This window comes from Macaca thibetana, chromosome 12 (genome assembly GCF_024542745.1).
Source record: "Macaca thibetana thibetana isolate TM-01 chromosome 12, ASM2454274v1, whole genome shotgun sequence".
Lineage (NCBI taxonomy): Eukaryota > Metazoa > Chordata > Mammalia > Primates > Cercopithecidae > Macaca > Macaca thibetana.
Genome location: NC_065589.1, coordinates 23615590 through 23641057, shown reverse-complemented (window position 1 = coordinate 23641057; position 25468 = coordinate 23615590). Strand labels below are relative to the sequence as shown.

Sequence of the window (25468 nt, the reverse complement as noted above, 5' to 3'; positions counted from 1 at the left end):
TTTCACCGAAACCCACATCCCATACAGACCCATAAGATCCCACAGATAATCCTTTGAGCCTGAGTCCCCTCCATGAGGCCCTCAGATCCCACCCAGACCCACATGCCATGTGGGGACACATAGATCCTGCAAGGAAGCCTCAAACCCACTCCTAAGCTCCTGCCCAGATCTCCATCCTCAGCAAAGGCCCTGAGAATCCCAAAGAAGTGGCACCTCTCTCACCTAGAGCCCCAACCCAGGGACAGCCTGACTGCTCAGTACTGCTGGGCAGCGGAGAGGGGCTGGTGGCTCATGTCCTCTCCTCCAGCCGGTCGCCTCCCAGCCCTCCCCCTTCATTTTACTGGGAAATCATCCAGGGTTTGGGTACTGAAGATGCAAATTCAGGGAAGGGTGCCTTCCGCCACCCTGCCACCATCACCAGCCCCTCCTTTCCACCCCTGCTTCTCTGGCCCCCGCCCCCACCCCCAGTCTGGAGCCCAGAACCAGCAGATGAGCACCTTCCCTGAGGCTGTGCAGGACTGGTCTCCTGGGAGACAGAGATAACGGGTACAGAGACCAGTCTAGTTTAGGCCATTTAGGAGCCCCACCCCCACAGAGTCATTGTTCTATCCCACTAGAAACAGAGCCCCTCTCCTCTGCCTCTCAGTGGGGTTAGAGAACTGGCCACCATCCAGGGAGCTAGCAGGCAGCTTTCACCGTCGCTCACACACCTGGACACAAAGCCACAGGGCTGGCACAGGGTGACAGGGAGAGGGCACACACAGACACATGTTCAATCAGATGGAGACAGAGTCATCCACAGTTCCAGGCACATAGATGTGATGCCACAAGCTTCACATGCAAATAGTCTCGTTCTAGGATTCAGTAGAAACCTCAATGTCATATTCATGTATGGGCAGACTTATTCCTCAAAGATTTAATATGATGTACTATGTGCCACGGGCTGTGCTGGGTACTGGACTCACAGGCGAATACGCCCCATCACTTTCACACGTGCACATACCCACTCCACGGTCACCCAGGGAGGCATCAGCTCAGCCACCCACCCAGGGTCATACAGACACTGAAGTGTGAAGATAGTGGGTTAAGAGGCTGTTGTGATGATTTAAATGCACGTAAAACAGAACTGGCCTGCAATGTCCACTCAATAAATGTCCGCCGCTGCTGCTGCTGTGGTTGTGGTTATAACTGGCTCTGATGCATGTACTTCCCATCACCCCTGGGGCTGGCCAAGCTGGGGGAGTGGTCAGGCTGCAAGCATGGCTCTGGGAGCCGTATCCTCCTTCTCACCCTGGTCCCTGGCAGAAGCCAGCCTAGTGCTCAGGATGGAGCACCTTCCTGCCTCACCGTATTTGAACCACTCCTTAGTTCATGACCTCAGTTTGGGAAGATTGGGAGGGTCAGAGGGCAGGGTGCCAATTTCCTTTGTTCTTGCTCAGGCCTCTGCTGTCTAGGAAAAAATGCTTGGGAACCGAGCCGAGGACCTGTCTTCTGGTGTCAGTGCTTGTCCTAGCGCCATTTGGGGCGTTTGGTCAGTCACTCCTCTCTTGAGGCCTCTGTTTTTTACCTGTAAACGAATCTGGCTGTGGTTCCTGGAGGGGCCTCCCAGCCTTGACTCCTGTGATGCCTCTGGAAGGTTCCTTCCCCTCCCTATCCAGCCTCTGCCTGCCCCACCCACCCACCCGCCTGGCCTAGCCAGAATGAGGGGGCGAGTTGCCACGGTCTCCATGGGGACTAATCTCCAAGAAGGTCAGTGAGGCTCTGGTACTGCCTTGGCCGGATGGGGATTAGCACCTGGGTATGAGTCTCCCCCCTGCCACCCCGTGCCTCCACTCCCGGGTCCCCCCACTCTCACACAGACCCTAGGCGGCCTCTAGGCCCAGAAATTCCAAGGCTAGGCCAGAATCATTGGGGCGAGTGGGGGCAGAGCAGCTGCTATAGCTGTTGGCTTGTCCATCTGTGGCCAAGAGGGAAACTGAGAGAGATGGAGTCAGATCTGTGCCCCTCACTGGCCCCCGGTGTCCAGCCACAGCCTGGGCCTTGCCCCTCCCTCACGTTCTGTCCTTTATTGGGAGGAGATGGGCTTCCAAGATAAGGGTATCACCCTCCCCCCACCTCCAAACCTGGCTCCCACCTAGAAACCACCTGTTTATCCTCTGCTGGGGCTAATTCCCACCCCAGTTTGGGGTGGGATGGGGCTGTTTCGCAGCTTCCCCCTTTCTCCATACACACAGTGCCTCCTGCCTCTGGTCCCCTGAGCCCTAACCCCATGTCTCCACATCCCCCATCCCTCTCAGTGTACATCTCTTGTTATCTTGAATTGTCTCCATGTGTCTCTCTCTGTTCCTCTTCCCTGGTTTCTCTCTGGTTGTCTCTGTCTCTGGTCTCGCTCTCACAGTCTGGGGTCTGCAGCCTCTGCGGCCCCTGGGATCTCCCCTGTGTTCTCACACCCCTCTGTCCTTCTGTCTATGCTCTTGGTCTCTTTCTCATCCTTCTCCATTTCTCTTCTGCTGTTTCTCAGCTGCTGCACTCCAACTGCTCAGTTCCTTTTCCACTTCCCCCACTACCTGGTCCCTCCCCCACCCAGGGTGCTGACAGGGACGACAGGAAGCAGGCCCCAGCTTTGAACGGGAGGGGGAGGGGGCCTGCCTCGCACACCAGCTGCTCAGTGCCCCCCTCCCCATGCAGCCCCGCACCTGCAGGCCTGCCCAGCACCGGGAGACTCCGCCCCCAGCCTGGCAGCTGAGGAGGGACCTGGATGAGAGGCCAGATCCCTGGTAATGGCCAGCAAACGCAGTCTTAGGGATGGATGGGGGGCGGGGGGCTGGGGAAATTAGGCCCCGGGGTGAAGGGGTAGTAATTCTCAGTCACCAGGAAAGATCCCAGCCCAATGGGTGGCAGCCTCCTTCTCACCACCCTCCCCTCAAGGCCGTGTGTGTGTGTGTGTGTGTGTGTGTGTGTGTGTGTGTTTGGGAGGGGGTCGTTCCAGGCGGAGACCTCTTTGTTGTGCAGACCCAGGATGTGGAATCCTGGCCCCTGCCATGGTTGGGGAGGGAAGAGGAAGCCCTGGAAGACACAGGGAAGGTGCGCTGGGACCATGCCAGGCCCCTGACAGGCAAATCTTCCAATGCCAGGCAAAGAGCAAAGGGCTGGCCCAGGACAGAGCCAGGTCAAGGGGGCCAGGAGAGGGCTGCACACACCCTAGCCCAGGACCCAAGGACCTTCCCCCGCCCCTGGGGCTGCTCCATGAAGAGCCCTCCTGTAGTCCACCCTCTCCTCAGACCTGCCAGGGATCTGTCCAACACCATCTCGCCCCCTCCCCCTCCTCTCTCTGTGCCACGGTCTCGGGCTCAGCAGATCCTTTAGGGCCTCTGGGTAGTTGGGTGACGTAGGGGCACTAGAGCCGGTGGTGGTGGAGGGGACAAGCCAGCACCTCTAGGAACATGCAATTTGGAGGGACTTCTGACCCATCTCCCAGGGCTGCCTCTGCCTGAGCTGAGGGCTGCCTACCTACCCCACCCCAGCTGATGGAAGCGAGGACGTGGGATTCTGAGGTTTGAGGAAGGTGGTGAACGGCTGTGCCTGGGGGCTTGTCCTTTTCAGTCAGTCTGACTGTCACAGACGTGGTTAGACTGAAAGAGGGACCAAGGAGGTGTCAGGGAGTGACATCTCAGGATGTCAGCAGCACCAAAGAGATCCTAGGAGTGGATTTGAGGTTCCATGAAGGCCCTCAGCTTCCCCCGCCCAGATTTTCCACGCATCAGCCTTGGCTCCAACTCCGTGAGGGCCTCCATCTTCCCCAGCATGGCCAGGAGCCCAAGAACTTGGACAGGAGGCTGGGGAAGCCCTAGCCCTTGCGGGAGGCCAGACCAATCGTTCACTGAGCAAATGGGAAAACCAAGAGGCCGGGAAATGACTTGCCCAAGGCCACAGAAGTCGCCGGGACAGAGGCGGACTAGAATCCGGGTTTCCACCTCCAGAAGGGTTTCTGTTCTGGGCCACTGCCCCCTTCGCCACCCGCTGGAGCCGGCTCAGCCCGTATTACGACGCAGAATGGAGCCTGGCAGCCCAGAAGCTGCGGGCAGGGCAAGGCAGGGCGGGTGGGGCCGGATGGGAGCCGGATCTCCACTTGAGCGGCGCACAGCCTCTCCCACCCGTATGGTGGCGATGGCGGTGGCGGTGGCGGCGGCAGGTGCCTGCGTGGCGATCAGGCCGGGCCCCCGGGCTGGTGCTGAGAGGCCGCCCCTGCCTCACGCGAGCCGAACGAACAAAACGCTCAGGTCCGGTTTGTGCGAGGGGCTCGTCGCGGGGCGGGAGCGGAGGGCCCGGGGCCTGGCGGTCGCCCTCGGTGATCTCCTGGTCCTGGTCTTCCGCGAGCGCAGTGCTGCACAGCGCCCCGCTAGCCTCCGCCCTCACCTGAGCGCATCTGCTGCTGACACGTCGGCGGCCGCGGCGGCCACCGCAGGTGCGCACCTGGCCCGCCCCTCCCTTCCCAGCCATCCTCCGCTTGGCTTTCCTGGCCCCTCTGCCCGGCCCAGCCTAGCTTGGCTTCGTCCCCAGCCCACGCCTTGGAGCTTGTCCCGGAGCCCGGGCTCAGTATGCTCTTATACTGCCTGTTCAGTCCCCGCCCCCAGACACACACACTCACACCTGTCCAGGCGCCCGTTTGCTCGGGGCAAATATTGACTCATGGAGGCGGAGCCCCCCCGTCCCTCCCCCGCTCCGGCTCTGAGACCGGAGCTTCTCCGAGGCCTTGGTGGCGGGGGCGGAGGGGAGGGTGCTGGGGACCTGGGCGCCTCTGGAACAACACCAGATGTCACTTTTCCACCCACCTGCCTCTGGGAGGGAGGAGCCGAGAAGCAGAGGACAGAAGCTCCCAGGCGGGGGTTAGGAGGAACCGAGAGGTGGGTATCCATCCTCGTCTGAGGACTGATTCACAGTGGGAGTCGCTTAGCAGGGTCTGTGGCCCGAAATCCAGTGGTGACCTCGACCCGCCCCAGCCTAATTCCTGGCCCTCCGCGGCGTGCCTCTGTTCTCCTTCCTCCCCAGCCTCTTGGGCTCTTGGAGCTCGCCAAATGCTAAGGGGTTGGCCCCGGGGGTGCCGAGCCTCAGAGCAGGCGCGGCGCGGAAACGTGAGGGGTGGCCCTGCCCCGTGGACACCTGCTTCGCTGGCCAGGCCTGGCACTCAGTTACTGTGCACCAAGCTACGCTGGGGCAAAGGCCAGCCAGGCCCCGCCCGGAGCGCCCTCCACTGGCCAGACCCGGTCCAGCGGCCGGCAGCTAGCGGCAAGGTCTCAGTCCAGCTGCAGTGCGGGCGGCGAGTGCAACCTCCCGGGCCCTAAGTTCCCGCCGCACCTCTGCAGTCAGCCCAGGCTGCTCCCTGCCATCCTTCCCTCTCAGAGCGTGCGCGCACGTTTCCCCCTCGTCGGGGAAATAAAGTCAAGGTAGATATAGAAAAAAGACTAGATGCTTTTACTGGCGGGGTGGCGGAGAGGGGGCCAGGCATGACCTAAGGCGGCATGTCGGAGAGGCTGGGCGCGGGCATCTACAGAAGGTCGGTAGGAAGTGGCATCACCGGGTGGAGTACCTCTGCTTGCTGCGTCGGCAGCAGCGTGTCCGGGGTCAGAATCCTGGAAGACAAAAAGTCCCAAGTAGGGGTGGGGACAAGGCTTAGGGAAGAGCCTGCCTGCCCCCCTCGCCCCTCCGGCGCCGTCTGCACGGCCGCTGGCCCCGGCGCCCCTACCTGGGCACACAGAGCGGTGGCAGGGCGATGACGCGTGGCCGCGAGGTGAGCACCACCTCCCCGCGGCTCGCTTCCACCAGGATGTTCTGGATCATGTTCTCCAGCAGCGCCTCCTGCAGGTTGGTGAAGGCCGGGAGCCTGCGACGGGGCGGGGGCTAGCATGAGCGTGGCCGCAGTGACCGCGCGCCTCCTCGCTCGCCTGTCCGTGCGGTACAGTGTGCCGCGAGCTCTACAGAGATTCCCATTCGACTCCCTTCATCCACTACAGTATGGGCCATCCTTGTTTCAATGTTACAGACGTTCCAAGTGTGGCTAAAAGATTCCAAGTTGCCAAATATGCTGCTGGTTTAAGGGGTGGGATTCAAACCCAGGCAATGTAGTAGGCATCTCAGGGTCAAGTTTGGAGAAAGGTAGGGAAGTGATGAGAGGGCGCAGAAGGGACTGGGTGGGGCCTAGGGAATCCCTACAAGGACATAAATCATCTGTAGGGCAGCCCCAGTGGGAAGTCCCACCTGCAAGACAGGTGGTCCTTTTCTGGCTCTAGAAGCCCATTTACAAGACTTTGCAGACTATAACAATTCTCCTGGTAGTCACGCCTTGGTAAATGTCAACAACCAGTTCTCAGAGAAAAAAGAATGAAGTTCAGTGTTGGTGCTCAGCTGATACTCCCGCAGAGGCCTTAAGCTACCAACATGACCTCACTAAGCACTGAGTGAGGATGAAATGTGCATACAGGCAGCGGCTGTCCTTGGCATCCCATTGCCTCCTAGGAGCCTTCTGCACTTCGCCTCCTCCCATCCTCACTGGGGCCTGGCTGCTCACCTTCTGATGGCCTCCTTCTCGTCCTGTTCTTGCTCCTCCTTCACCATGACTTTCAGCTGCTGTTGCCACTGCCATCGAATGGACTCCTGGGACTCAGGCTGTGGTGTGGGCCTCATCCCTGCCCAGCTCACTTTCTCTTCCTTCTCATCCCTCTCCTCCTCCTTCTCTATCTCTTCCTTGCCCAACTCCTCCTCCTCTTCTGTCTCCTCTTCTTCCTCCTCTTCCTCCTCCAACTCCTCTTCTTCCTCTTCACCCTTTCTCCTCCTCCTCCTCCCCTTCTTCTTTCTTCCCCAACCCTGGATCGTGCTCTGGTCTGTCTTCCTTCGGCTGCTTGCCCTTCCCATCCTCCCAGCTGCTGGAGGGTAGAGGCAGGATTGGCATTAAGTACAGGCTGTTTTTCTGGTCCCTGAACTTAGCTGACGGCTCATTCCAGAACTGGCAGAAGTACGGCACCTGCTCCACCAGGCTTTGGTCCACAGCCTCATGGAAGTTCTTGTCTTCCAGCAGGCCCCTAGGTGGCAAGGAGAAGGAGAAGGCCCTTGCTGAGGGGCCCTGAAGCCCCTGGGGAGGCCTGGCTTAAGAGCTAGGTGCTAGGTGGGAAAGGGGCTGCTAGGTGGGGAGAGGGGAGCCCTTGGTCAGTTGTTCCTCCTGTCCCTTCTTTCAAGGAAGACATCTTTGAGCCTCATGAACTTTTAGAAGCAAGCATAGTATGGTGGAGGCAGGGCAGGTCAGATTCACACACATACTGGGCAGGAACCCTGGGGAGACAGTGAACTGGCTCCAGACTCATCTGCCAACCCTGGAAAGGGGCAGAACTCAGGACACAGACCTGAGAATCCCTCCAGCCAGCTCCATCAGAGCCCCACTGTCCTGAGGTGGGTGGGTCGGGGGGACAGTGGCAGGATCTTGCAAAGAAGTTCTGTTTCTTTTTTTCTTCTCTCTCTCTTTCATTTTTTCTCTTTCTCTTTCTCTCCTTCTCTCTTTCTCTCTTTCTTTCTCTCTCTCTTTTCTTTCTCTCTCTCTGTCTTTCTTTCTTTCTTTGTTTTTCTTTTCTTTTCTTTTTTTGAGACAAGGTCTTGCTGTCTCCCAGGCTGGATTAGAGTGGTGTGATCATGGCTCACTGCAGCCTCAACATCCCAGTTAATCAAGCTAATTAATGGTCTCAAGCTATCCTTGCACCTCAGCCTCCCAAGTAGCTGGGACTACAGGCATGCACCACCATGTCCAGCTAATTTTTGCATTTTTTGTAGAGATGGGGTCTTGCTATGTTGCCCAGGCTGGTCTCAAACTCTTGGGCTCAAGCCATCCTCCCACTTCTGCCTCCCAAAGTGTTGGAATTACAGGCAAGAACCTCCGTGCCCCACCAAGTTCTATTTCTCAAGAAAGGAAGAGTGCTGGAATGTAAGGGGCTCTGGCTGAATGAGCTGAAGGGATGAGAAAGTGGCAGTGAGGGCCCAGGGTGTAAGCTGGTACCTGATGATGGTGGTGAGAATGTCAACCAGGAGCTGCTTCTTCTGCTTGGAGACAGGGCCCCACTTGTTAGGGGATTTTCCCTCGGAAGTCTCTGACTCTTCCCTGGGGGCCTTCCTCTTTGGCAGCTCCCTGTGGCAGCCATGACATTCTGAGTGGCCTGGGCAAGCCACCATGCTGGGGTTGGGGGCACAAGCTGTGGTGGTAGCCGCCCAGTGATGAGGACACAGATGAGTTTGAGGCACTCCCAGCCTTAATCCAAATGTAGTGCTACTGGGCTCAGAGAACCAAGCTCAAACCCTCAGAGTAGCACAGGAGCTAGAGAGACTCCCAGTTGGAAAAAGAAGGAACAAAGAGGGGCAGGGGGTGCCTAGGTGTGTTCTCCAGGGGGGCTCTGGCTGTTTCGTCCCCCTTTCAAAAGGGCCTAAGTGGTAATGGGGCATCCTGGGCCCAGAGGCACTCAGTGAGTCCCACTGCCACTGCCCATGCTCCACCCCTCACCATGGGTTGGGTGTGGGCAGCCCCTGCTCTGGAGTGGAAGAGGAGACAGAGAGAAGAGGAAGGTGACTGCTGCCTTTCCATGAGCTTACCGGTGCAAAAAGTGGCAGGGAAACTCTGAGAAGAAGTTAGCCAGAAAATAGTCGGTGGCATGGGCTCGGGCGGTAAGGCCCAGGCAGAGCATGCCTGGAGAGGGTGGCTGGGGACAGGGCCAGGACATCTCCTCCTTTGGGGTCTGCAGTTTCCAGCTGGCGGGCCGGCTGACAGACTGCTGGTTCTTGATGGGAGGCAGCGTCTTTGGGAAGGGAGGGACATGGATGACAAGGTTTTGGGCACTGTACCCACATCACCAATGGGGTCCTTGACCTAGTTCCCCATCACATAAGCGTGTGGCCCCACTCATTGGCACTTTCATCCCTCCTTTCTGGGAGGCTGGTCCAGGGGTCGGAGGTCTCTCTGGGAGAAAGCAAGGACCCTCCCAAGTTGTCCCGAGAAGATGGGCCTGGGGCTCGCTGCCTCACCTTGTACTTCCTCACAGGTTCACAGGCTGTGCAGCATGTTCTCTTCTGTGGAAGAAGAGAGATCCTTGCTTAAGATGCAAGAGGCCCAGCCGGAGGCAGTGCCTCATGCCTGTAATTCCAGCACTTTGGGAGGCCAAGGCGGTCGGATCACCTGAGGTCAGAAGTTCCAGACCCGCCTGGCCAACATGGAGAAAGCCCGTCTCTACTAAAAATACAAAAATTAGCCAGATGCAGTGGCACGTGCCCGTAGTCTCAGCTACTCAGGAGGCTGAGGCTGGAGAATCGCTTGAACCTGGGAGGCAGAGGCTGCAGTGAGCCAAGATGGCGCCACTGCACTCCAGCCTGGGCAACACAACGAGACTCTGTCTCAGAAAAAAAAAAAAAAAAAAGATGTGAGAGGCCTAAAGAGACTCCCCCACTTTGATCCTCTCGCTGCCCTCTTGGTCCTGCCCAATTCCCTGTCACATTTTCCTCTAGAACCTTCCCTAGAGAAGTGCTGCCTGTAGACCAGGAAATTCCGGTTTCCTGAGTGAAGTGAATGCCATCAAATGTAGGTGGGCAGCTCCAAGGGTGCTTGCCCTGGTGCCCTGGAGCTCTGTGGTTCGGTGAGATGAGAAATCAGTCTCCCTCATTAAGATTTAATTCAGAAATTCTTTCTCTCATGCCCCCAAGGAGAGTTGTTTTTTTCTTTTTTTTTTTTTTTTTTTTTTAAAGACAGGGTCTCACTCTGTCACCCAGGTTGGAGTTCAGTGGCCCCATCATAGCTCACTGCAGCCTCGAACTCCTGCATTCAAGAGATTCTCCCAACTCAGCCTCCCAAGTAGCTGGGACTACAGGTGTGAGCCACCACACCAGCTAATTTTTAAAAATGTATTTCTGTAGATGCAGGGTCTCACTATGTTGTCCAAGGCTGGTCTTGATCTCCTAGGCTCAAGCAATCCTCATGCCTTGGCCACCCAAAGCACTAGGATTACAGGTATGAGCCACGGCGCCTGGCCTTAGGAAGTAATTCGTATCCACAGTGGGGCCACAGCTTCAGAGGGGAGCAGTGACTCCCTGTGGGTTCAGTGTGGCAGACACCAAGGTGACCGAGGAGCAAGAATACCAGAGGTCATTCTTGAAAGAGGTCATTCTTGAAAGAGGTCATTCTTGAAAGAGGTCATTCAAGAAAGGTTGTGAAATTAGGGGAGGAACCAAGACAAAGTGCTGTCTCGTGTTTATTGTCGGACCCTCCCCCTCCCAAAATACATACTAATAGCTCCCATTCAGTGAGCACTTCCTGGGTGCCAGGCACTGTTCTAGGCACTTTACTGGTATTAACTTATTTAATCCTCACAACAATGTTACAAACCAGATATCTCACTCACATTAAAAAATATTTTTAGACTTTTATCTTTTTTTTTTTTTGAGACAGAGTCTCACTCTGTCTCCCAGGCTGGAGTGCAGTGGTATGATCTCTGCTCACTGCAACCTCCGCCTCCCGGATTCAAGCGATTCTTGTGCCTCAGCCTCCCAAACAGCTGGGATTACAGGAAACTGCCACCACTGCCAGCTAATTTTTGTATTTTTAGTAGAGACAGGGTTTCACCATGTTGGTCAGGCTGGTCTCGAACTCCTGACCTCAAGTGATCTACCTGCTTTGGCCTCCCAAAGTGCTGGGATTACAGGTGTGAGCCACCATGTCCAGCCTAGGCTTTTATCTTTAACCTTTTTAATATGGAAAATTTCAAATGTATACAAAAGTGGAGGGGATGCTACAAAGAACTCTCCATTGCCCATTGCCCAGCTTCAACAACTAGCACCTCATAGCCAGTCTGGTCCAAGCTGTGCCCCACCTCTGTATTATATTGAAGCAAATCCCAGATGTAATAGTACCCACCCCTACTTCTTACAGCTGAAGGTACTGAGACATTACATAGGTTGGCTGAGATCACAAAGCTAGAAATCATTAACTCCAGGAATGAAACCTGGGCAATCTGTTTCCAGAGCCTGCCCTTGAAGCCACAGTGTCTTCCATCAGAAGGTGAACTCTAGGCTGGACACAGTGGCTCATGCCTGTAATCTCAGCACTTTGGGAGGCCGAGGTGATCAGATCACCTAAGGTCAGGAGTTCGAGACCAGCCTGGCCAACATGGTGAAACCCCATCTCTATTAAAAATACAAAAATTAGTTTCTAGTGGTGGGCGCCTGTAGTCCCAGCTACTCGGGAGGCTGAGGCAGGAAAATTGCTTGAACCTGGGAGGTGGAGGTTGCAGTGAGCCACTGCACTCTAGCCTGGGTGACAGAGTGAGACTCTGTCTCAAAAGAAAAAAAAGAAGAAGGTGAGCTCTGCTTGTCTCCCCTGAATCCCCAGCGTGCAGCACACAGTAGCCACTCATTAAATGCTGGCTACATGAGGCAGGGAATGGACAGCCAGCCTTCTCTATCCAGAGAGCCTCTCCGGATGGCTGTGGAGATGCTAAGCTGAGTCTAGTGAATGGAATCTAATCTCTTAGGGAAGGTTGGCTGGTTTGGCCTGGAAGGCCACCTTGGCCCACTACCTCTGCCCCCTCTGGTAAGGCCAGTCAGAAAGATCTGGGTGTTTGAGATCTACTCAGCCCTTCTCACCTTCACTTTCCTGTCGGTGATGGTAAACTCCACTTCCTGCCGCACCTTCTCATCCTTCCACTCCTGCAGCTCCTCGTGATACTGCCTCATGAGCTGCTGTGGGTACAGCTATGGCCCAGGACAGAGAAGAGAAGGCCAAAGGTCTGGAGCTTGCCCTGGGCCTTTGCTGTAGGCCCTCTCCCTTCCAAGGGCTGACTTCCGCCTTTTGCTGGGGTCTGGGGATCTCACAGTCCATCTCACCCCACCCCAGCATTGGAAGCCATGCCTCCATCCCACCTTACCCCTGGGGCTGGTTCCTACCTTGCAAATCAGGTCTACACTGTAGAAGCTGGCATGCACAGAGGCCCTCAAGGTCACCACAAATGGGACCGTCTCTTCAGGAGCCACCACCCCTATCATGGGACTCACGGACACCTGTTGATTTGGGGAAGGAGTCTCTGGAGATTCACAGGGTTGCAATTGGATAGGATGGCATGGAATAGGATGGGATGAGATGGGACAGGGTAAGACGAGATGGGACAAGATGGGATGGGATGGGATGGGACAAGATGGAATGGGATGGGATGAGATGGAGTTGGGTGGGATGGAGTGGGATGGGATGGGGTGGGATGGGATGGGATGGGATGAGGTGGGATGTACTAGGATGGAGTGGGGTGGGATGGGTTGGGATGGGATGGGATGGTGTGGTGTGAGATGAGGTGGGATGGAGTGGGGTGGGGTGGGATGGAGTGGGGTGGGATAGGATGGGATGGGATGGTGTGGGGTGGGATGAGGTGGGATGGATTGGGGTGGGATGAGGTGGGATGGATGGAGTGGGGTGGGGTGGGATGGAGTGGGATGGAGGGATGGATGGGTGGGATGGGATGGAGTGGGGTGGGATGGGTGGGATGGGTGGGATGGAGGTGGGATGGAGTGGATGGGATAGGATGGGATGGGATGGGATGGGGGGATGAGGTGGGATGGATTGGGGTGGGATGAGGTGGGATGGAGTGGAGTGGGGTGGGGTGGGATGGAGTGGGATGGAGTGGAGTGGGATGGGATGGGATGGGATGGAGTGGGGTGGGATGAGGTGGGATGGAGTGGGGTGGGATGAGGTGGGATGGAGTGGGGTGGGATGGGATGGGATGGGATGGATATGGGATGGGGTTGTATGGGATGGGGTCAGGTGGGGTTGCATGTGTCCAGAGTTCTGATGGAGGTTCAAGGGCTCAGGGGACTCTCACCTCCCCAAAATCTAGAGGACTTGGCTGCCAGGAGAAGGCAATTTCCTCGTTCTTGGAGATGTTGTTGAGGAAGAGCAGGCGGCTGCACTTGCTCTGCACAGGGATATTTCCCAGGGAAATATGGGACTGGGACAGGAAGACATTCTGTGGGTGGAGAGTAGAGGTAAAGAAATAAGAACTGGCCAGGTGCGGTGGCTCATGCCTGTAAGCCCAGCACTTTAGGAGGCCAAGGCGGGCAGATCACGAGGTCAGAAAATCAAGACCACTGGGCCTGGCCCTCTTGACACTGTTCAACACCCCCACTCCTGTGCCATCTTTTAACATCCTCATCCCAGATAAGAGGGTGGGATGCAGGGCCCTGTGGCAGGTGGAGCGGCTTGAGCAGAAACACCTGTGGGCACTAGGTGGCAGGGTAGGCCTCTCATGGAGCCGGTGCCACCTCCTGAATCTGGAGGAGGGTGAGTTCCAAGGCCTCATCTCAGACTCTGTCCTTCCTCAACTACATCTCATGTCCCTCCCAGCCTCCCCATTGTTCTGTCCTGGCCATCCTGGGCTCTGAGGCTCTTCCCCAAGGCCTCAGGCCTTCCCAGTTCCCCTTTCCCCACCTGTCCAGGCACCACCAGCCTAGAGTGTATGGAACTGTTGTCCCACGAGGAGATGTTGTGGAATGGGGCTGTGTCCCCCATCATATGGGGGTCGTAGCCCACTCCCTGGAAGTGGATGAGGGCCGAGTTCCATCCCAGGATGTGTATGGGCACGTCCACCTGGGGAGTTAGGAGGGTTGGGGTAGGGACTGGTCAGAGGGAGGCCTGCTGAGGAAGCCAGCGCCACCCCACCTCCCACATCATCCAGGCTGCTGCTCACCATGTAGGTCTTGGCCTCGATAGGTGAGAAGATCCACAAGACCCGTGCAGTGGTACCTGGCTGGATCTCCCCTTTGGGGTTGAGGCAGCAGAAGATGGGGTGATCGAAATTTTTTTCCTGAACCTGTGACAGGACATCGGTCTGGACCTCATATGTCACAGGCACTGAGCTACCATTATACAGCTCATAAATCTGCAGGGGGCAGGAATAGGAAAATTGCCACATCAGTTCAGGACTGCAAACCAGAAAGCCTGTGCCCACTGTGGGAGCACAGGCTGATCTCCATGATGTCACCCTTTGAGTCTGTGAGCTCCTCTAAAGATCTCTGATTTCTCGTGTGGCTTGATTACCCAAGAAGTATTTAACTGTATGTTCAGCTGGTGACATTTTAGGATAATCTGTAATCTTATTTGTAAAGGAGCAGCTTATTTTATTTGTCTTCAATTTAACTTCATCAAGTTTTTTTTGTTTGTTTGTTTTTGTTTTTGTTTTTGTTTTTTTTGAGACAAGGTCTCACTTTGTCACCCAGGCTGGAATGCAGTGGCATAATCATGGCTCACTGCCGCCTCGACCTCCTGGGCTCAAGCAATCTTTCTACCTCAGCCTGCCAAGTAGTTAGGACCACAGGCGTGCACCACCACACACAGCTGCTTCAAAAAAATATATTTTTTTTAGAGATGGGGTCTCACTATGTTGGTTAGGCTGGTCTTGAACTCGTGGCCTCAAGCAATCCTCCCACCTCTGCCTCCCACACTGCTGGGATTACAGGATGAGCCACTGCGCCTGGCCGAGGGAGTTCTGCTTAAAGGCAAGTAAGGGGGCGGAAAGGTCTGAAGGACCAAAGACCAACTCCAAAGGTTGAGAATCATAGAATGTCCTAGAAGAAACCAGATATCTTCTGGTCCAATCCTTCCTTTTAGAGATGAGAAAATTGAAGCCAGAGAGAATAGAGTCCATCTGGATTCAGTCCTGGCCCCTTTTCCCCTTTCTGAGCACTCACTCCTGAACGTGCTGACTCTATTTCTGTAGCCTGGACCACCCTTTGAGCTCCAGACCTGGTACTATGGGTTGAATGCTTGTGTCCCCACAAAATCCATATGTTGAAACCTAATCCTCCATAGAGTAGTATTAAGAGATGATCAGGAGATGATTCAGCCACAGGGGCAGAGCCCTCATGAGTGGAATTAGTGCCCTTATAAAAGAGGCCTGTGGAAGCTCGTTTGCCCCCTCCACCATGTGAGGACACAGCAAGAAGCCACCGAACCAGGAAGTGGGCCCCCACCAGACACTAGATCTGCCCATGCCTTGATCTTGGGCTTCCCAGCCTTTTTAATTACGATAAATTATAATAAATTAAATTACAATAAATTATAATAAATTTTCTGGTCTTTATAAGCCACCCAATCTATGGTAACTTGTTTTAGCAGCCAGAATGGACTAAGACACTTGGTGTCCACCTTCTACCTGACAAGCCCTCTTGGTTGTCTCATTAGCATCTCAAACTTGGCCAGAACCGAACTCTTCATTCTAAAGCCTATTCCTGCTCCCAGTTTATCTCCTTTTAGCAAATGGCACTACATATTCCCAGTAGCTCAAACCAGCTTCACTGTCACAGCTCCTGCTGGGAAGCCAGAGGGTTAGTGGGTGTCCACAGAAGTGAACAGAGTTGGGGATAGGAAACTCCCCTCTAGATCCAGGAAGCCCATTCCTTGGCCTCTAGGCTGAATGGCTGGAGGCCCCTGCTCAGAAACACTTGGGCTTCTAAATGATTAGAAATTGCACAGCTGTGAAATGTTTGGGAAAATATTATGTCCCCCTCTTGGAGATGACCAATGTACATTTCCAGAGCAAGGAAACTGTATTGCCGTCAATCAGTAAAGAAAGAAAGGTCTAAACGTTCCCAAGTTCTTCACATTCCAGAAGGACATCCTTTTTGGAGCAGTGATTTTCACACTATGGCTAAGCCCTACTGGTGAGCACATCTAAATCAATGTTGTGGGTCATGTCCAGCATTTTAAAAACTGGACAGGGCCGGGCGCGGTGGCTCAAGCCTGTAATCCCAGCACTTTGGGAGGCCGAGGCGGGCGGATCACAAGGTCAGGAGATCGAGACCACAGTGAAACCCCGTCTCTACTAAAAATACAAAAAATTAGCCGGGCGCGGTGGCGGGCGCCTGTAGTCCCAGCTACTCAGGAGGCTGAGGCAGGAGAATGGCGTGAACCCAGGAGGCGGAGCTTGCAGTGAGCCGAGATCGCGCCACTGCACTCCAGCCTGGGCAACAGCGTGAGACTCCGTCTCAAAAAAAAAAAAAAAAAAAAAAAAACTGGACAGAATAGAATAAAAAAGAAAATATCAGTATACTTTGCATGTAGTAGTATAATTATCAATTTGTGATACTTCCACTTTGGTTGTATGTTTACATATATACTGGGGTATAAGCATATATAACATCAAATATATTAGTATGGTTCATGGTCAAAGAAGTTTGAAGAACATTTTGCTAAAGGAAAAAAAAATCCTCATCTTTTAATTGGAACTGGACCTGGCAAAGGGCTTAGCACCAGGCACCAGGACACTGCAGCCTCTCCCCTCAAGTCTCTCCCAGTTGCCCAGTCTGGGGGTTCAACCTGCTGGCCCAGCCCCTCAAGTGCTTCCAGACAGCCATGTCTTTGTTACTCTTTCAAGGGCTGACACTCATACCTAGAGACCAACACCTAGGCCTTCTTGGTCAACAGGACAACGTGGACCACTGACCTGCCGTGGGGGTAGTGTGTCACCAATGGGAACAGGAATGAACTGGTGGGTAGTAGAGGTGAAGTGCACATACTTCTGCTCCGGCTTCACTGTCACACCTATGAAATTTAGCTGGAAATAAAAGTTCCCCAGGAGGAACTGACACAGCCAGCGGAGATTTGGACCCCAGCTCCCCAGGAGAACACAGCTCCCTGCTCCTGTCCAGCCAGCCCCGTCCTCCAGCCTGAAACCAGGGCAGGGCCAGGGTTCTGGGGCCTCACCAGGATCTCCCGGCCATGGGACACCTTGAAGAGCACTGGGAGGTGATCAGTACCGATGAACAGGTGGCTAGAAAGAAAAGTCTGGGAGTGAGTTCTGGAGCCCTGGTACAAGAAAGAGAGCAAATGGACATGACATTTCTGTGGCTTTGAACTGGCCAGCCCCTGGGAGCAACTCGCCCTTGAGTTGGGATGGGGCAAGAAGGAAACTAGACCTCCCCTGCAGGTGAGAAGGTGGTCCTCCCAGGGAATGGCCATTTGGGGTGCCCTGGAGTCACACAATGAAAGGCCAGGGGTAGGGGTCTCTATGACTGGAAGTGCAAGGGACTTGGGAGGTGGGGAACACCTGTATTTTAACTCCACCATCTGCTCCTGCCCGGGACTCAGGCTCCCAGCCTTGGGGCTGATGGAGAAGATGCAATTGTCCTGCACGCGCATCTGGTGGAGCTCAGTGGAATTCAACTCTGCTTGCTCTGCCCAGAGCTCCACGTCAATCCGCTGGTCACTTGGAAAGAGGAAGGCCCTGGGAGACGGATGCAAAGCCATACAAAGAACTGGTCAGGCAGAACAGAGAGGCAGGGGCTCTGAGACCCCGACGGGCAGGTGGAGGCTTCTTCCATGACTCCCACACTTCATGCTCCATTTGGCAAACTGTCCCATGTGTGTCTGAGCAAATGTGGCTGTTGTGGATTCTCATTTAATAATGGCCCCAAAACCCAGGAACAGACACAGGGCCATGGCAACTCAAGAAGTGAAGAGTGGGGCTCCCACTGTGGGTGCCAGGAGTCAAGGTGTTGCTTGAATATGGGGGCCACTTTGAGCTGGCCATGAACCCTTCTGTGACAAAGCTCTTGGGAAAGGGCCATTTGGGACACCTAGGAAGGCTGGCACCACCAACTAGCAGGCCCAGGGAGTGGGGTGTCCAGGTCAACTTGGGCACAGGGTGGAGAACAGATGCCCCAGCAGGGCTGGCACTCTTGAAACAGAAGCAAGTCTGTGCACAGAGTTAATGTCCCTGACATGCCTAGGACTGCAGTAAAGTAGATAATGCACCTTAAGTAGCTGACAAAACTAGTGACAAAGGGGTCCTGAGGTCACAATCTGAAAGAAGAACCCATTTCACTCTTGGAGATGGTACAGAACTGGTTCCAGCTACAAACCGGGTGGAGGATACGACAGGGAGCATCCAGAAAACGAAAAGAAAGTGCACAACACACACCTGAGAGAAAGTGCGCAATGCACACCTGAGAGAAAGCACACAACGCACACCTGAGAGGAAGCGCAACACACACCTGAGCGGAAGCGTGCAACACACACCTGAGCGGATGCGTGCAACGCACACCTGAGAGGAAGCGCGCAATGCACCCCTGAGGAGAATGTGCACACACACACCTGAGGAGAATGTGCGCAACACACACCTGAGAAGAAGCGCGCAACACACACCTGAGAGAAAGCATGCAACACACACCTGAGGAGAATGCACACAACACACACCTGAGAGAGCACGCCACACACACTTGAGAATGCACGCAACACACACCTAGGAGGATGTGCACAACACACGCCTGAGGAGAATGTGCACAACACACACCTGAGGAGAATGTGCACAACACACACCTGAGGAGAATGTGCAAAACACACGCCTGAGGAGAATGCATGCAACACACACCTGAGAGGAAGTGCGCAACACATACCTGAGGAGAATGCGTGCAACACACACCTGAGGAGAATGCGTGCAACACACACCTGAGAGGAAGTGCGCAACACATACCTGAGAGAAAGCGCGCAACACACACCTGAGGAGAATGCGTGCAACACACACCTGAGGAGAATGCGCGCAACACACACCTGAGGAGAATGTGTGCAACACACACCTGAGGAGAATGCGTGCAATATACACCTGAGAGAAAGCACACAACACACACCTGAGAGGAAGTGCGCAACACACACCTGAGAGAAAGTGCACAGCACACAAGTGACAAGAATGCGCACAACACACACCTGAGAGAAAGTACGCAACACACATCTGAGAGAAAGCACGCAACACACATCTGAGCAGAAGCGCACACCGCACACCTGAGAGGACGTGCACAACGCACACCTGAGGAGGATGTGCACAACACACACTTGAGAGAAAGCGCACAATGCACACCTGAGAGAAAGTGCACAACACACACCTGAGGAGAATGCGCACAACACACACCTGAGAGAAAGTGCACAACACACACTTGAGGAGAATGCGCACAACACACACCTGAGAGAAAGCGCACAACACACACTTGAGGAGAATGAGCACAACACACACCTGAGGAGAATGTGCACAACACACGCCTGAGGAGAACGCATGCAACACACACCTGAGAGGAAGCATGCAATGCACACCTGAGAGGAAGCATGCAATGCACACCTGAGAGGAAGTGCACAACACACACCTGAGAGAAAGCGTGCAACACACACCTGAGGAGAATGTGCACAACACACACCTGAGGGGAATGAGCACAACACACACCCGAGGAGAATGCGCGCAACACACACCTGAGAGGAAGTGCACAACACACACCTGAAAGAAGGCATGCAACACACACCTGAGAGAAAGCACACAACGCACACCTGAGAGAAAAAGCTCACAACATACACCTGAGAGAAAACACGCAACACGCACCTGAAACAAAGCATGTAATGCACACCTGAGAGAAAGCGTGCAACATGCACCTGGAAGCCTCAGTAAGAGTCAGGGAGGCCTAAGTCCAAACCCTCAGAAGGAACCAGTCTTAAATTTTTTCACATCTGAAGCATGAAGAATAGTAACATTCAACACTGGTAAGTTTAGAAAGAACAGACTCAAACACAGGTGGATGGAGAGGGAACTGCTCAGCCTCTTGGATGGAATTTTGGCAGCATATGCCCTTTGACCCAGAAGTCTCTGTTTGGGAAACCAATTCGTAGGAACAAAAGCACATATGTGTGCATGCACATATATACACGGATGCCTATCACCACTTTCTTTGTAGTGGTCGTGAAAAAAAAGCAGCTGGGAACAATTAGAGTTTCCAATAAAGGAGTGATTTAACGATTTAAAGTCCACCCATATTATGGCATATTATACAGCTATTTAAAAGAATGCGTTAGATATATGTATTGATCTAAAGGAGATGTTACTGATATAATGCTGAATGAAAGCATCACTATTCCTGAAAGTAACAGGTATAGTATTGGGCTATGACTGTAAAAATAAGAAAGAGAACCACTCTGTAAATGTGTGCATGTCTGTGTGTTGTGCAAATGCTGAGTGTGAAAGGCACATTCCGAATCCGCATCACCCTAGCAGCTGGTCTTGGAGAGGGGACTGCGGAGCTTCTTACTTTTTTCCCATAGCTCCTATGTTGTCTGACTTGTTACAAGTGAGTAAACCACTGTTGTCATTTTACTGGGGATATTGAGCAGTGGTAAAATTGGAAACCTTGCTAGTTTGGGGTCCTTTAATATTTCAGCCTCTCCTTTGTCCTCACTGCCTTCTGCCCTGGTCCATTCTTTTTTTTTTTTTTTTTTGAGACAGTCTCACTCTGTCACCCAGGCTAGAGTGCAGTGGTGTGATCTCGGCTCACTGCAACCTCCACCTCTCAGGTTTCAGCAGTTCTTCTGCCTCAGCCTCCTGAGTAGCTGGGATTACAGGTGTGCACCAGCACATCTGGCTAATTTTTGTATTTTTAGTAGAAACAGAGTTTCACCATGTTGGCCAGGCTGGTCTCAAACTCCCGACCTCAAGTGATCTTCCCATCTTGGCCACCCAAAGTGCTGGGATTACAGGCATGAGCCACCGTGCCTGGCCCAGCCTCCCTCCTAAATAATTCCAACCCCTTTCCCTTCCAGCCCTCTAGTGTGGGCTTCTACGCCATCTTGCATCCCTCTATCTGGAGGACCACAACAGCCTCCCAACCTGTCCCCTTGCCTCAAGCTGCTAATCCATTCTCCTCCAGTGTGACAGGTCTTGAAAGCTGATCCTGTCTTTGCTCCTAACTTCCCGATGCCCATCCCACGATGTCCTCAGGAAGAAGTCCAAACTCTCTGAAGGAGGATTCCAAGGCCCTGCACGTCCTGGCCCCTGCCTGCCTCCCCAGTCTCATTTGAGACTCTCCACTCTCTCCCACTCGCTGCTCCAGCCACGCATTGTACACACCAGGCCCTCTGTCTGGAAGGCGCTTCACAGCCTTTCTGCCTTTTGCGCCAGGCTGTAGGTCTAGCTTAGTTGTAGCTTTCCGTAGGAAGCCCTTCTGAAATGCTGCACACACCTCCTTCACAGCGCATATGAGCCTGCAACAGGAGGCTAGTCTGCCGCACCTGGAAGGAAGGGACTAGGCCCATCCCCATTTCTATCCTGAAGACCAGCCCAGAGCCTGCATCTAGGAAGCTCGCAGTAAAGGTGTGGCCAATGAATTAAAGACTGCATGAGTGAACAAATGCCGTTAACCAGCATATTTGACATCTGAAAAGAATCTCCCCTTAAATGCAAGACCCTACAAAGGCCAGGGCCAGATAAAGCAGAGGCGCAAAGGGGAGAAGGTGTGGAGGGAGTGGGGCGGCTGCATGGTTCCCTGCTTCCCCTGGAGCTCCCCCTCCCACGTGGGGTTCCTGCCTGCTGCTGCCTCCTGGCTCTCTCTGACAGGCCTTGGCAGGAATAAAACTCTCCATCTGTTCTTTATGAGCTCAGAAGAGACGGACTAGAATTTTCAGAAATAGCCTTCTAAGAAATTGAAAGGAAATACAACACAAAAAGCATAGGAGAGTCAATCTACTTAGAATCCTGGAAGAGGCACGGACTGCCTTCCTGCACCTCAGATGATCTCCTGATGGATGGGCCCCGCTGGCTGGGCATGCTGCCTGGGTTTCCCCCGCCTCTGTTTCCAGCAGCCTGGACCCTCTCCACAAAGAGCGTGAGTTGGTTGCTCCTACACAAACACCGGCGTGCGGTCCCCTCCAGGACACAGGCCAACATTGCTTTTTCTGCCCCCACCCCTCTCCCTGGAGCCCTGTAGGGCCTGGCTCCGGGCCCATTCAAAGAGCCCAGTGAATGGCAGGTCTGGAGCTCAAGGCAGTCCCTGGCCTTCCCCACCAGGCTAGCAGCTGTGCCAAGCTTCCCAGTCATTCAGGGCTGGGAGCCCTCAGTTACTCACAGTTCTGGCCCTTCTCAGACAGGAGCCCCCTAAAGAGCCAGTTTCCCCATCTTCCTCCACCATGGAGGAGAAAGGGGACAGTCAGAGAGTGAGGGGCCGCTAGTGCCCCCCCGAAGATGCAGACCCCACCCCTTTCACCCCACATTCCCCAAGGCTCTCTCTGCACAGGCCAGCGAGTTCCTGATCACAGAAGCCCCACCTACATATTTTCATTCTCCCCCACTCACTGCCACGCCCTGGCCAGACCCCTGGATCTGTCTCCCAAGTCTGACCCAGATGGAGACACTTTTTTTTTCACCTCTCTTTAGCCAAGCAAAGTTGGAAGTCATCAAAAGGGAGTTTACTAGGAAACCAAGGCACATGGTGGAGGGAGGAAAAGTCCAGGCACGGAAGCAGGATGTTTGCTGGGCACGAGTTCTGAGCCCCTGGGGGAGAAAAGCCCCTCAGACAGGACCCTCAGGGGCAGCTCTGTCCCCGGCAGCAGATCTCTGTCCTTCCCCACCAGAGACCCTCAACTTGCTCCCATTCAGGCCCAGCCTCCACGAAGCTGGGGCTGTGTCAGGTGGGCCCCAGCACCGAGCCAGTGCATACTATGTAGAAGCAACTCAGCCTTCTTGCTGACTAACTGGGGTAGGCAAGGGCTCTGGACCGGACAAATCCAGCTTTGAACCTGGCTCTGTCCATTCACGGCTGAATGGTCTTTGCTGAGTCCTTAACCTTGCTGACCCTCAGCCTCTCTGTCTATGAAAGAGTCTAAAGAAGAGGAGTTTCCCACAGGACTGGAGGAGAAAAGGCTTGTAAAGCGCAGGTCCTGGTGTGCAGCAGATACCCAGCAAATGCATCTCATTTGTTACGCTATTAAGGCCACTATGCCCAGGCTCCATCAGGGCAGTCCCACCACTTCTGAGCCTATCACCACATCTCAGCTGGTGACAGGTCCCAGGTCCTGCTGGCAACCCCAGTCACACCCTGGCCTCCACAGCCGTCAGTGAGGGACCCACTCTTCACTGACAGCAAGCAGCCAGGCCACCACTGGCAAGAGAGTGCAGCTCTTGTTCTCCTTCAGCCTCTAGGCACTTGTCTCCCAGGCCCCCCAGTGGCCCCCTTCAAACCATACCAGTCCAGGGGCACCACTCCGTTGTTCTTCAGGGCCAGGAATACCACGGAAGGTGGGGCCTTGAATGGTGCGGCCCCGAAATTGAAGTCAAGCCTTAAAGGGGTGAGGATGCGGGGGATCTGGCTCATGCTGTGTGGAACAGAGAAAGGAGCTCAGAGATGGGGATGGGGCCAGGGCAGGGCCCTCCCAGGGATGGCTGGCTTGGGCTCTCCCCTCTCTCCAGGTGGGAACTGGAGAATCTGGGACTCAGGGACAAGGATGGGCTGGCTCTTCAGACTTCAAGCCAATTCCTCCCTTCCCTGGGCCCCTCCAGGGATGGGCAAGAACTGGAGAGCTCTTCCCTCAAAGAGATGGGAAACAGCTTCCTTGTTCTGGGGGTCTGGGCAGAAAGTTCCATGAACAACCCTAGATAGGCCCTGCCCCCAGCCCCCACCCGCACCCCAGGCTCAGCTCACCTGTGCCGGGTGGGCACCTTGTAGGTGAGCTCACAGGGGGTGGGGTCACGCTCCAAGTAACTGTTAAGTAGGTCCAGAGAGAAGAGGCGCCACAGGTGCTTCCGGGTGATACCCTCGGCACTGCCCATGGAGCTGACATCCAGGATGGAAAGCAAGGGGTACACGGCCACCAGGGAGACACAACACAGCTCCTGCTTCTCCCCAGCCTTGTTATCTGGGGAGAGGGGTGAGGAAGAGAGAAGTGGGCTTGCCTCCCACCCTCCCTGGAGGGGGCATGCAGGCCAAAGGGGCAGGAGTCCTGGGCAGTTGGCAGGACCCTCATCAGGAGCAGTGGACCCCTCTTGGGCTCTAGGGCATTTCCAACAACAGCCAGCCCTTGTCTGACACTTTCTGTGTACTGGGCATTGTCCTCGGTGCCTTATACACATGCCTGCACTTAATGTGCGCCGTGATTTGTTTTCAAACTATTTTGTTTAATAACAGCTTTATTTAGACACCATTATATACTGGGTAACTTACCCTTTTAACACATATGATTCAGTGTTTTTGTTTGTTTGTTTGTTTTGTATATTCACAGAGTTGTGCAACCATCACCACTATCTAATTTTAGAAAATTTTTGTCATCCCAAAAAGAAGCCTAGTACCAATTAGCCATCCCTCCCCATTCACCCTCCCCAGGCAACTGCTAATCTACTTTCTGTCTCCCTCTATCTATTCTGGACATTTCATATAAATGAAATTATTCAATATGTGGCTTTTTGTGACTGGCTTCTTTCACTTAGCTTAATGTTTTCAAAGTTCATGCAAGTGGTGGCAGGTATTGTGACTTCGCTTCCCTTTTCTGGCCTGTGTGACATTATTATCCCCATTTTTATTTATTTATTTCATTTCATTTCATTTCATTTTTGAGATAGGGTCTCACTGTGTTGCCAGGCTGGAGAGCAGTGGCACAATCACAGCTTACTCACTGCAACCTTTACCTCCTGGGCTCAAGCAATCCTCCTGCCTCAGCCTCCCAAGTAGCTAGGACTACAGGTGCATGCTACCACACCCAGCTAATACTTTTATTTTTGTAGAGATGGGGTCTTGCTATGTTGCCCAGGCTGGTCTCAAACTCCTGGCCTCAACCAATCCTCCCACCTGGGCTTCCCAAAGTGCTGGGATTACAGGTGTGAGCCACCATGCCCAGCTTATTATCCCCATTTGAGACATTGAAACTGAGCACAGGGAGGTGAAGCAACTTGTTAAGATTACAAGTGCTGGAGCCAGGATCCAGGTCCAGAGCCTCTGGCCCCAGTCCACACTCTTAATTTCCTTTCTATGCTGCCCTAGACTCCTTCCAACCTGCCTAGGGCAGGCTAGTAAGAACTCCATTTTACAGAGAAGGAAGATGACGTCCAGGGAGGCTTGGGAGCTAAGATTCCACAGTAATTAAGCACAGCTCCTAACTGCATTGGGCATACGCACATATGGACACTCATCTGGACAGACACATCTGGTGTGTGGCATTTATGCCAGACGCCAAAGGCACACTCCAGCACACCCCACTCACCCTGCCAGCTCTGCCTGACGCTTGGCATCCACTGCCTCACACAGCCCTCCCCCTTCATCCTGCACTTCCCTGGCCCTGACTCTCTATGCTAGGCAGTCTAGGTACCTCTGTGGGAAAGGAGAGAGTAGCTGATGGTCCAGGAGTACTGGGACTGGTGCTTGGGACAGGCAGTCAGGCAGATGGTGTCCTGGGACCGGGGTGGCATGCTCCCCTCTGTTCGGTCCAGCTGCAGAGCTGCTCAGGGATGATGCCGGTGGGTCAGTGGGTAGAGGAGGCCCAGCCTCTCCTCCTGCTCCTTTGCAGATACCCTCCCCTGGGCACCAGGGGAGGACAGCAGGCCCTGAGGCTGGAAACAGGGACTGGAGCCCCTCCTCCCAGCCTGGGTCAGAGGGACCACACCCAACTTTGTGTCAC

At 54.3% G+C, this 25468-nt stretch overlaps 1 protein-coding gene across 1 annotated transcript in view; it reads right to left on the bottom strand.

The window, feature by feature from the left end:
* Positions 1-5452: 5452 nt before the first annotated feature.
* The window catches only part of CFAP65 (cilia and flagella associated protein 65), a 38005-nt gene continuing 17989 nt past the window's right edge, over positions 5453-25468 (bottom strand). Inside the window, 18 exon segments of the mRNA XM_050752340.1 lie at positions 5453-5630; positions 5744-5881; positions 6566-6828; positions 6830-7076; positions 8039-8167; positions 8626-8828; positions 9055-9099; positions 11662-11769; positions 11962-12075; positions 12885-13028; positions 13490-13648; positions 13749-13940; positions 16503-16613; positions 16763-16829; positions 17106-17282; positions 23048-23176; positions 23503-23716; positions 25160-25288. Of these exon segments, the coding sequence (XP_050608297.1) occupies positions 5546-5630; positions 5744-5881; positions 6566-6828; positions 6830-7076; positions 8039-8167; positions 8626-8828; positions 9055-9099; positions 11662-11769; positions 11962-12075; positions 12885-13028; positions 13490-13648; positions 13749-13940; positions 16503-16613; positions 16763-16829; positions 17106-17282; positions 23048-23176; positions 23503-23716; positions 25160-25288 (2654 nt within the window). The 3' untranslated portion in view covers positions 5453-5545.